Source organism: Ursus maritimus, unplaced genomic scaffold (assembly GCF_017311325.1).
Source record: "Ursus maritimus isolate PB19 unplaced genomic scaffold, ASM1731132v1 scaffold_33, whole genome shotgun sequence".
Lineage (NCBI taxonomy): Eukaryota > Metazoa > Chordata > Mammalia > Carnivora > Ursidae > Ursus > Ursus maritimus.
In genome coordinates this window covers 22984699-22996151 of record NW_024425897.1, presented here as the reverse complement: position 1 = coordinate 22996151, position 11453 = coordinate 22984699, and the positions used below count along the sequence as shown (strand labels likewise).

The window sequence follows — 11453 nt, the reverse complement described above, 5'->3', positions numbered from 1 at the left end:
CCTGGTTCTCTTTGGCCAGGCTGGACACTGTATTTTTAAATTTATTTAGAGGGATAATTTGAGGCCTAGGATGAAGTTGTCTTCCTCCAGAGATGCTTTGCATTCGCTTCTGCCAGGCTCCTGAGGGCACCGCTATTCCAGGACTACCTACATCCAAGTTCAGGGTTTATGGGGCCCTGGACCACCCAAGCGACGCAAATACAGGCTGCCCCACTGAGCTAGTCTAGTTTGCTTATCGTACCCTCTGGAGGCGGGGTTGGGGGTATCAGTGATGGGAGCAGCTGGCTGACAGGCCTGCACTTCCTACCTCTGTGTACAGTGACCCCATGTTGATGGTTTGAAATCGACTGTGGCATAGTATTTACACTATGGAAATTGGCAAATCCCGTACAGCAGGACCCTTTCCCCAACCCCACCCAGAGCTGGCTGGTAAGCATTTACCAGCACACCGGTAGAGTCTCAGATTATCGTGGGGCAAGTCTCATCTCCCACCTGGACTTTTATTTCTGGCCTCTTGCCTCAAAATGCCCTTCATGCTAGAGTTCAAATATTTATTCCAGCCTTGGCAGATATCTGCCGGATTAAGATGGCTTCTCTGCTGGATTATCTTTCAGGGTTCTCTTTTTCCTTCAATTTGGGCTATTATTATTTTGTCAGCATGTGGTGGCTTTTAGAATGTTTCCAGATACTTTTCTACCATTTTTAGTTGCCTTTAGCTTGAGAGTTCATCTGGATGCCTGGTTACCAGAAACTGGGAAGTCGGGGGGCGCCTGGGTGGTACAGCGGTTGGGCGTCTGCCTTTGGCTCAGGGCGTGATCCCGGAGTTCTGGGATCGAGCCCCACGTCGGGCTCTTCCGCTGGGAGCCTGCTTCTTCCTCTCCCACTCCCCCTGCTTGTGTTCCCTCTCTCGCTGGCTGTCTCTATCTCTGTCAAATAAATAAATAAAATCTTTAAAAAAAGAAAAAAAGAAACTGGGAAGTCGGGCTCTCTCTGAATGTTAGTTATTATTCTAGATATGTTAAAAGAGAGATCATACGGTTACAGGAGTGAGTTATTTAGTTATGGCTTGTGTCTTAACCTCTCTATGCCTCATCTGTAAAACGGGATGGAAGGAACACCTCCTTCTCATGGAGCTGTCATGAGAATTAAACAGAGTATTTGTCAAGGACTTAGAACAGTGCTTGGCACATAGTAAGTGCTAGAGACCAGAAAGTATTTGTTGAATAAAGGACCCGGTGATCGCTTGCATCATTATGACCCGCACAAGGTCAACCACCTCTCTTTCCGGGGCTGCTAAATTCAACCCTTAATCCACTGTGACACGGGGAGGGGGTTGGTGAGGAGGTTTCTGCCTCTGGACTGTGATACGTAATTGTGAGGAGGCGCAGGCCGTCTCCCGCTTCGAGGCAGCCTTGGTCCTCACCTAGCAACTTGCAGCGGCAAGTTGTTTCCATAAACAGTGGTGCTTTGGTGTTTGGGGACCAGGCCATTAGCAAAGGGAGAGTACTGAAGAGAAGGCTGCAACCACAGAATGAAATATAGTCCCCTCCTCGGAGACAGGAGCCAAAGAGTGTGCTGCTGGGTGTGCAACCCCCCTCCTGTTGTGGGAAAGGACACTAAAACTTGGAAGTCATGCAACCAGTTACCAGAGTTCTGGCCAGAGCCCTGCGCTCCTGTTGTGGTCTCCAGGATTCCCCGCTCCACATCCACCATAAGGTTGGGAATCAGCATAGCGGGAACATTGACACTATGGAAACTGCCAGGTGCTATTCATTGGAAGCCTCCTGGCCCTCCTCCACCCAGAGCTGGTTGGTAAACACTGACAAGCATACCACTGGTGGAGCTTAATGGGTTCCCAAACAATTGTGAGGGACATCTCCCCTGAAGTGTGGGCCTTGGGATAGACAGGGGAGGTCTTGAAAAAAAATTTTTTTCTGACAAACCACATACTGCAATCTGCCTGTCTGTATCTTTCCTGCCTAAAACTACAACTGTAAAAATGGTCACCAGCTCAAATACCAGCATATGGGCAATTTGCGTGTCCATCCATACAACCGTTGGCTTGCCCAGAAATTGGGCCACTTGAGGTTATATAAAAATAAAGAGATAGTGGACATGAAGGGCTTTGAAATACTGATGTGTTCAAAGGTGAGTTAGTGTAACCCAGACGCTCTTCTAACAATGAATGATTAAACACAGGGTATCTGCTCAGGACCCAGTGACTTGGACCTGTCCACAAACAGGCTTGGTGAGTTCTCCGGTCAGGAATCTAGAAGGCTGCCCAAATGCCTTCTGCCTCCTTCCTCGTGCTGCCCAGCCCCTGAATATCCTTCCCAGGTCCGGGTGAGCCCTTGGCGCTGAAGGCCACCCCCCGCTACAGAAGCTAGCAGTGGGGCCTGTCTCCCTCTTCTGCCAGGGCGTTAGGTCCTGGGCATGGGTCCCAACCTTAGCCAGCTGGCGGATGGTTTCGCCAGTCGTTTTTTTTAAATAATAGCTTTATTGAAATATAATTAGCATACCATAAAATTCACCCTTTTAAAGTGGTTTTTAGTATGTTTACAGAGTTGTGAAACCATCACCACAATTATTTTTAGAACATTTTTTCATCTGAAAAAGAAACCCTCTACCCATTAGCAGTCACTACTGCCCCTCCCGTCCCCCCGCCCCCGTCCCCTCCCAGCCCCAGGCAACCACAAATCTACTTCCTGTCTCTATGGATTTGCCTATTCTGGACATTTCGCATAAACGAATCATACAACATGTGTTCTTTCGTGTCTGGCTTCCCAGCGTAGTTTCAAGGCTCACCGATGTTGTAGCAGATACTAATAACCCTTCATCCCTTTTCATGGCTGGACGATATTCCGTTGCGTGGATTTGTCACATTTTGGTTACTCAGTCATTGGTTGATGGGCACGGGGGTGTTTCCCCCTGTTTGGCTCTTATGAATAAAGTTACTATGAACATTACCATACAGGTTTTTGTACAGATGTGTATTTTCATTTCTCTTGCCTATATATACGGAGGAGTAGAATTTCTGGGCCATATGGTAACTCTATGTTTAACATTTTGGGGAACTGCCAGACTGTTTTCCAAAGCAGCCGCACCATTTTATGTTCCCATCGGCAGTGCACGAGGGTTCCAACTTCTCCACATCCTCACCGACACTTGTTCTTTTCTGTCTTCTCTATTTTAGCCATCCTGGTGGGTGTGAAGTGGCATCTCCCTGTGGTTTTGATTTTGACTTTGATTTTTGAGCGAGTGGAGGAGCGGTGGGAAAATGACTTACAGCAGAAGTGGCCACTGGAGAGCCCAAGAGCACTGGAGGCACGGAGCTCTCGGCGTGGCCGGGCCGTGGCACCTGGCCTTCTTTGGTGCCTGCTCATTTTCAGAACTCGTTTCTCCAGTCTTTCCATTGCTTCTGTGAGTTACCAGAGAGTCTTCAAATAAAGTCCCTTTCCACTTAAGCTAACCAGAGCCACTTCCTTTTGCTGCAAATCAAAGATGATGATTGATACTATATTTAAGCTACTATCCCTTAGTCTTGACACTTACTTATACTTCCTGAATTGTGTCTTGTTGCAATCTTTCACTTCTTCTCCCCAAACTACTGTAATTGTCTCCTTGCTGTTGTCCCTTTTCCCAGCCATCCCGTCCTGCCATCACGCAGTCCTATGCTTCTAAGATGCAAACGTAATCCACTTCTCCTTTACTTTAATCTTCAAGTTTAACCTCCTTGATTTAGGGCACAAGGCCATCCATAATGTAACCACTGCTTTCTCTGGGTTGCTCTCCTGCACCACCCCTAGTGACCCCTGATTGGCTTAGAGTGCCTCATGTATGTCATTCCCTCTCCACCTACCCTGATCTCCTCCTCCTTCCCACCCCATCTGCTCTCAATGCCCCTATATCATATCACAAGATACTGTAATTATCATTGACATGTGTTTCCCTCATTACCACGTAAACTTCTTAAGGGCAAGGACCACGCTCCGTGCCACATTGTATCCAGGGCTTACCACGCTGTGTTGACACTGAGGTCACTTAGTAAGAGGATCTGTAGGTGACCAGTTACTGTCATCCCACCATTTATTCTAAAAAAGTCGAAAAGGTAGAGGTGGCCAATCGGACACTGAGGAAGGGGTGAGTGGCATGCATTTGCAGACGATTTCCTGCATAGAAGGCTGCCTTCTGGCAATTACCCGTGACTAGGGAGAAGGTAGAGTTAAACACGATTGTTTATGAAGGAACAAGATCACAGAGAAAATTGTGGTTACATTTTCTTAAGATACTGAAATCTCTGGAAAACTAAGGAAGATGAAGTGATGCCAACTCAGGCCGTAAGGTTTATGAAGCTGAAGCCAGCTGTGAGCATTTCTACCTTTGGCTGGTGTCACATGAAAGAACATGTCAGCTTCAGGGCTGGCTCCACATGTGACTTACTGGTGGTATTTACTGGTGGTATTTCCTGGGATCAGGCTCCACATGTGACTTACTGGTGGTCTTTCCTGGGATCCTCTATCTCAGATAGAAAGAAACGAGAGCGGCCAGATCTTCCACTTGGGAGACCCGGCTAGCCTCTCTTCCTCCTGCTGACCGTTCACATGAAAACATTTCTACTCAGACTCACGAGGAAGAATCATATAGAAGAACCTTCTAGACCCCTGAGGACGTCGTGTTGAGCCTACCTCCCCCTCTATGGTCACTGAATGCTTCTGGTCTTGGTGCACACTGTCCTCTCTGTCTGGAATGTTTTTCCCTATCTCTTTCCATGAGCGGCTCTCAACACCTCTGTCTTCGGAGAGATCCTCCTCGACCATCCTAACTAAAGCACATTCCGCTCTTGGTATTCTGTGCCACGGGGTCTGGGCTCTCTCTTTAGGACTCCAAGCACAATTTGCAACGACATATTTATGTGTGTTTCACATGAGCTCCCTAAAGACAATGGCCAGGCCTGTCTTGTTTACCACTGCATTCCAGGGCTAGCACACAGTAACTATTTGCTGAATTCATGAATGCACAAATGGGTGGACAAAGCCCATCTATGAAGAACGCAGGCACTCGCAGAGAAGCAGGGCAGCAGCCAGCCCCTTCAATAGGACGGCGTGCTCTGGACTTGCCACGGCCCCGTATCTCCCTCGTGTTGGAGCCTGCATGTGATGTGATCTCGGTGCTTCAGACCCCAGGGCCGCAGCACGCTCACGGCTCCCTGCTCCAGGGCCGGCGTGCTGGGGGAACCCGCCCCTGCAGCTCGCACTTCCGAACTGTTTCAAGTGCTGGCGAGGAGCACGTGCTGGTTGCTTGGAACTAAACTTGTTCCCCTCCCAGAGAGAGCACCCCCACTTGCTTTAAAGAGTAAGATATATAAAAATGAATACCATGTTTACATTGATATGGTTTGTGACTTCCAATCAACAAAACAAGAAAACGGGAGGGACTTGGGGAGGCCACAGTGGTTCGGTTCCATTCCGTGGCGGCATCTGTGACGTGGAACTCCCCCACTGCACCACTGGTCATGGCAAACTACCAAGAAGGGCAGTGGTACCAGCAGTGGTCAGTGACCTTCCTGGGCCTGATGCCTCTCACCCGGGCATTGATAAATACCCACTGTGACCTAGAAAGGCAGGAGGCCTGCCTCACGTATCAGCAGCTCAGGATAAGAAGCTAAAGGGCACAGGGGCGCCCAGGTGGCACAGTCGTTAGGCATCTGCCTTCGGCTCAGGGCGTGATCCCAGCGTTCTGGGATCGAGCCCCACATCAGACTTCTCCACTGGGAGCCTGCTTCTTCCTCTCCCACTCCCCCTGCTTGTGTTCCCTCCCTCGCTGGCTGTCTGTCAAATAAATAAATAAAATCTTAAAAAAAAAAAAAAAAAGAAGCTAAAGGGCACAGGGACCCACTATTAGCTGTCCTGTGAGGTCAGTCAATCCTTATACTCCGTATTGCACTGCCATTGAAGAATGTCACATCAACCTGGGTTGTTAAGATTTTATTTTTAAGTAATCTCAACCCCCCCGTGTGGGGGTCGAACTCACAACCCTGAGATCAAGAGTCGCATGCTCTACCGACTGAACCAGCCAGGCGACCCTGGGTTGTTGTTTTTTGTGTTTCCCTTTAAACTAAACTAGCAGAGGGTAGTTCTATGACATACGAGTAGGGTGGCAACTTGCTGTTGATTCCCAATGCCCTGTATCTATTTATTACACTCAATTTGGAAGCAGCTGCCTGCAGGGGAACTGTTGGCCAAATCCCTAAAGGGCGTGTTCAGGCTGAAAACACCAGTGCTGAGGGTAGCCGTGGCTTAAGGACACAGGTCTTTAAAAAAAAAAAGACCCTTCTTGTCTGCACTGCCTGGAAGTGCGGCACAGGCTCACGTTCGCAGAGGACAGACAGCAAGTGAGGTGACCCCAAAGCAGCCGGCCCCGACTGGCTTCAGGGGTGTTTGCTGGAGAACAGAGGGCAGATCACGGAAACAATGCAGGGGTGACTCAGTCAGAAAGGTGGTGTAGATTTCTTTTTTTTTAAGTTTTAATTTTGAGATTTTAGATTTTTTAAAAGATTTATTTATCACTTTAGAGAGAGAGAGAAAGTGTGCGGGAGGGTAAGGGGAGAGGGAGAGAGAGAGAATCTCAAGCAGACTCCCCGTTGAGCACGGAGCCTGATGTGGGGCTCGATCTCGCAACCCTGAGATCATGATCTGAGCCCAAATCAAGAGTCAGATGCTTAACCTACTGAGCCACCCAGGCACCCCAAGATAATTTTAGATTTATAGGAGAGTTGCAAAGGTAGAAGAGAGAGTTCGGTTCCCGAGGACCGCTCCCCCAGCTTCCCAGGTGTGTAGACCCTATGTAACCGCTATATTGTGATCAAAAGTAGGAAATTAACATCCACGCGATGCTGGTAACTACACTACAGACCTCACCTGGATTGCACACTTTCCCCAACGTCCTCCTCCTGTTCCGGAAATCCGTCCTGGGATCCCATTTTGTGTTTCTCCACCGTGTCTCCCTAGTCTCCTCCAGGCTGTGACGGTCTCTCAGTCTTGTCTTCCTTGTCATGACCTTGACAGGACTGAGGAGCACTGGTAGTTGGCTGCACAGATGTGCTCTGTTTGTAAAAATCTGTTGGGGTGAGTGATCCCGGCCTCGGAGGCTGAGCGGCCTGAGGGACAAATGTGGCCTGCAAGTTAAGAATGGTTTTCACATTTTGTAATGGTTGGGGAAAAAATCAAAAGAAGGTGATATATGGAAATTATCGTGAATTCCCATTTCAGCGTCCGCAAGTAAACATGATTAGAACGCAGTGATAATGATTCATTTCTAGATTGTCTGTGGTTGCCTTTGTACTCCGATGGCCACGTCAGGGATTTGTGACAGAGCCCATTTGACCTGCAAAGGCTCCATATTTACTCTCTGGACCTTTATAGAGAAAGTCTGCTGACCCCGATGTAGACAGCCTGGCAGGACCTGGCGCTCGCCTTTATTGGAAAGCAAAGCCAGCTATTAAAGAGCTGCGAGTTCATCTGCCCAGTCATCCCACAGATACTATTGGGGGCCCGTTGTCAAAGCCAGCAGAGACCCTTATCTGAGCAAGTGCTAAGGAAACCAGAACTTAGGAACCAGAGGGGATCAGTGCTCAGCAGCAGCCTCCCAGGTCTCGGTGCGGTTTGTCCCGTAATAATAGCTGCTGTCCTATTTTGAGCTCTGCCTTTGCTGGTAACGCTTTACTTGTACCCTCTCCTTTAATCCTCCAACCAGCCAGGAGCTGTTCCAGGAGAAAACCGAGGTTTCAGAGACGAGCCACACCCATGCACACACAGGGAGCCACTAAATGGCAGGAGCGGAGAAGGGGCCCAGTCAAGCCCGTGAGCTTCCAGAGCAAAGACGACTCTGGCCATGCTGGGGAGGAGCCTCGGGGTCTGGAGCAGAGGGGGCGAGGTGGGGCGGGGCGGGGGGGCTCCTGGTGGTTCCAGAACTCTAGAAGCAACAAACCAGGATGGTTTAGTTGGTCAGTAGCTGGAGGCCAGTCTGAAACAGTATTCTCCTTCCAAACGAACGTCACAGTGTTTAGTGTTTAGTTCCTAAGTCTTGACGTACAAGCCCAGTGATTATACTTCTTTGGCCTCTCCTCGCTCCCTTCCTGGTGTCACTGCTCTGCCGTGAACACTGTTGGGGAGTCTGGGGGCTCTGCTCGCTCTGAAGGAAGGCTGTCCTCCACTTCCTCCCCTGGGTGGGGGCGCTCATGTCCTGCGCCTCTGACATCTGTGTGGCCAGCAGGTGGGACCTGCTCGGGACAGGAGGCAAAGGGCCTCCTGGGGCTGAACGGTGCACAAGTCTTCTCCATGTTGGTCAAACAAGTTGAGAGACTCCCAAACAAAAGCACCTGCAGAAGGGGGCACTGAAGGTGAGAAGGGGGCCCACTGGCCAAGCTGGGCTGGGAGAGGTTAGAGCGCTATTGACAGGAATCCCGCTGTCCCCTGCTGTTTTGGCCTCCCCTCCTGGAGGGAACTTGGAGACGGGGAAGCTGGTTCAGCACAGTGGAAGCATCTCAGCTGTGGTGTGACCGTGGTTCCAGCTCACCAGTCCAGCCACAGTGGGTCAGACCACTGGCCAGTTCTGCTCAAGACAGTTATTCCAATCCATGCGGTCAACAAGCACAAAATCAGAGTGCGCCCAATTTAATGAAAGAAGCCTCTGGTTGGTGTCCAGACTACATCCAATTCTGAGTAATTTTTTGAGGAGAACAAGTCATCTGAGAGTTTCCTGTTCCCTAAAATGTCCCCAGGAACTTTTTAACCAGCTTGGTAATATATCTCCTAAGCCCTTAGCAGCTGCAAAATTGATTCATAAAGCTTGGGGTGGTGGTTTTTTTTTTTTTTTTTTTAAAGAACAAAATATAAACCGGGTTGCCAAGCCCGGCGACACAATCCAATGAGCAGGTACCGCGGAACCACAGCCCACGCCGTCTGTCCCCAGGTCACAGTGACACAGCCTGGTTTGGGGTAGACAGTTCTGTTCTATGTTCCAGGGTGTTCCAAAGACTCACTGAAGCCAAGTCTCCAAGGGGACGCCAGGCAGCAGGGAGGGCTCTGTGCACAAGGGATGCCGCCGCTGCCATTTACTTCTTTCACTTGGACTCTGCTCCTGCAGGAAGGGCCCTTAGGGGAGCAGAAATGTCGTCTCACACACCAGGGCATCTGGGGAAGGGCCCGGTCTGGGTAGGAGGGCGCGACGGGCTGAGCACGTGTAGGGAATCACATTTGGCACAAGTGTCTGAGTGAGAACTCATTACTGGTAACAAATCTTTAAACTCAGACCAGCACTTTCGCCTGTTTACACAATGATGGTACTCTATTCTCCAGGTCAAAACACCACTGAAAACTCAGGAATGTTCCCTAAATATTCCCTGAGCTGGGCAACTGGGCCCTGTTTTTGCCTGCTGCGTGTTTTGAAGCCCCAAGGAATATGAGGCAGCGAGTCACCCCCGCTGGTCTGTGGAGGGTGTGGGGGGAGGGAAGGCTCACAGACTCTAGCTCGTGAGTTCTGCCCTCTGTGGGGCTGGCCAGGTGGTTTCTGGTCCAGGTGCAGCATACACAGGGCCCCAGGGGTGCTTTTGCATTTTCTCTGGCAGTTGCCACCAGGGTTCAGCATGGCCAGTGATGCTTTTCTTAACGGCCACACACAACTGCTTAGGTGTTTTCCTGATGAGAAGCCACCGGCAGGGACTCTCAGGAGCCCAGGGCACCCAGCCTCCTCCCCCCAAACCAAACCGCAGGCAGGGGAGAGCCACATGAGGTCAAGGGTTCAGGCGGCATTTGAGGGGAAGGGAATAAGGCCGCACGTGCCCTAGGAAGGCCTGCTGCAGGTGGAGCCCTCTCTGTCCCCAGCACCAGCCCACCTCCGGCCCCTGTCAGCCCTACTCCGGCAGCACTGCTGTAGATGAAGCAGAGAGACAGGCCGGGGCATCCGCCACCACGCACATCCCGCCGCCAGCGTGGCTCTTGCCTCCGCCCACTTTCCTTCTTCAGAAACAGCGGAATGTCCAGCTTTGTGAATTCCATTGCTTAACAGAAATTTACTTTTACTGTCTAATGTCGCAAAGATTAGAGTGGGGGCAGGGAAATGCAGGGAAAGCAGTGCCTCTTGGAAAAAAAAACAAAAACCCCACACACAGTCCTTTGTGCTTCAAACATTCCTTACGGCTTCACTGACCACAGGATCTTGTCCGAAATCTTGTGAAATGGTGAGACCAAGAATGTCCGTCGTGAATATTTCTGCAGTGATTTCGTCTGGAAGTACTTCTTCAAAGCAGATTTCTGCACCTAGCCCAACAAGAAAAGAACACAAATGCTTTCATAACGATTAGGTTTCTAAAGATTTTATTTATTTACTTGACAGAGATAGAGACAGCCAGCGAGAGAGGGAACACAAGCAGGGGGAGTGGGAGAGGAAGAAGCAGGCTCATAGCGGAGGAGCCTGATGTGGGGCTCGATCCCATAACGCCAGGATCACGCCCTGAGCCGAAGGCAAACGCTTAACCGCTGTGCCACCCAGGCGCCCCAATAACAATTAGGTTTCTAACTCAGAAGTATTTTCCAAGAATACAAGGAACCAACACTAAACAAAAGTGAGAGGTGCTTTGTGCTACGGTTTGGCTGCGAGTCCTTAAGAACCCCTGGGTGGAAATTGGCTGAAATCCCTTCTTTACGGTTTGGAGCACTGTTACCAAATCTCTGTGAACTTCACTGGAAAGCCTTAACCACATGGTATGGTTGATTTATGTGTAACGACTGGGAGAGTTACATTCTGAGGTCCCGAGTACACAAGGAATGGGGTAGGGGAGCTTGGAGGCTGGCAATGACCCACCCTGGAGTCTGGAACTGTCTGAGTTCAGGAACCCTGTTAAATGTGAAACTGGGGACAACAATGAAAGCAGAGGGTGGGGGCAGCTGGGTGGCTCAGTTAGTTAAGCGTCTGCCTTCGGCTCGGGTCATGATCTCGGAGTCCTGGGATCGAGCCCCATGTCAGGCTCCCTGCTTATTGGGGAGTCTGCTTCTCCCTCTGCCTCTGCTGCACCCCCTGCTTGTGCTCTTTCTGTCTCTCTCTCAAATAAATAAAATCTTTTTAAAAAACCATAAAAACCCAGTCACCTTCAGCTATCTGAAGTCTTCATGGGGTTGCTTTAAGAAAGAAAGAAAGAAAGAAAGAAAGAAAGAAAGAAAGAAAGAAAGAAAGAAAGCAGAGGGAGAAGGAAGGCTGGTGAGGGGTCTTGGCTCCTGACCCCAGTCTCAGTAATGGTGGTGGCTCTGACCACTGTGGGGCATCAGGCAGCATCCAGGGCTTGGCAGTGGAGATACCCCCGCAGGCCCGGGAGAGCTGTTTATTTTATTTTTTAATTTTTAAAAAGATTTTATTTATTTATTTAAGAGAGAGAGGGAGTGAACACAAGCAGGGGGAGT

The 11453-nt window shown here is 49.9% G+C and overlaps 1 protein-coding gene across 1 annotated transcript in view; it reads right to left on the bottom strand.

The window, feature by feature from the left end:
- Positions 1-8876: 8876 nt before the first annotated feature.
- The window catches only part of CFAP251 (cilia and flagella associated protein 251), a 66963-nt gene continuing 64386 nt past the window's right edge, over positions 8877-11453 (bottom strand). The window contains exon 23 of the mRNA XM_040619971.1: positions 8877-10316. Coding sequence (XP_040475905.1) covers positions 10180-10316 — 137 coding nt within the window. The 3' untranslated portion in view covers positions 8877-10179. The remainder of the gene's footprint in view (positions 10317-11453) is intronic.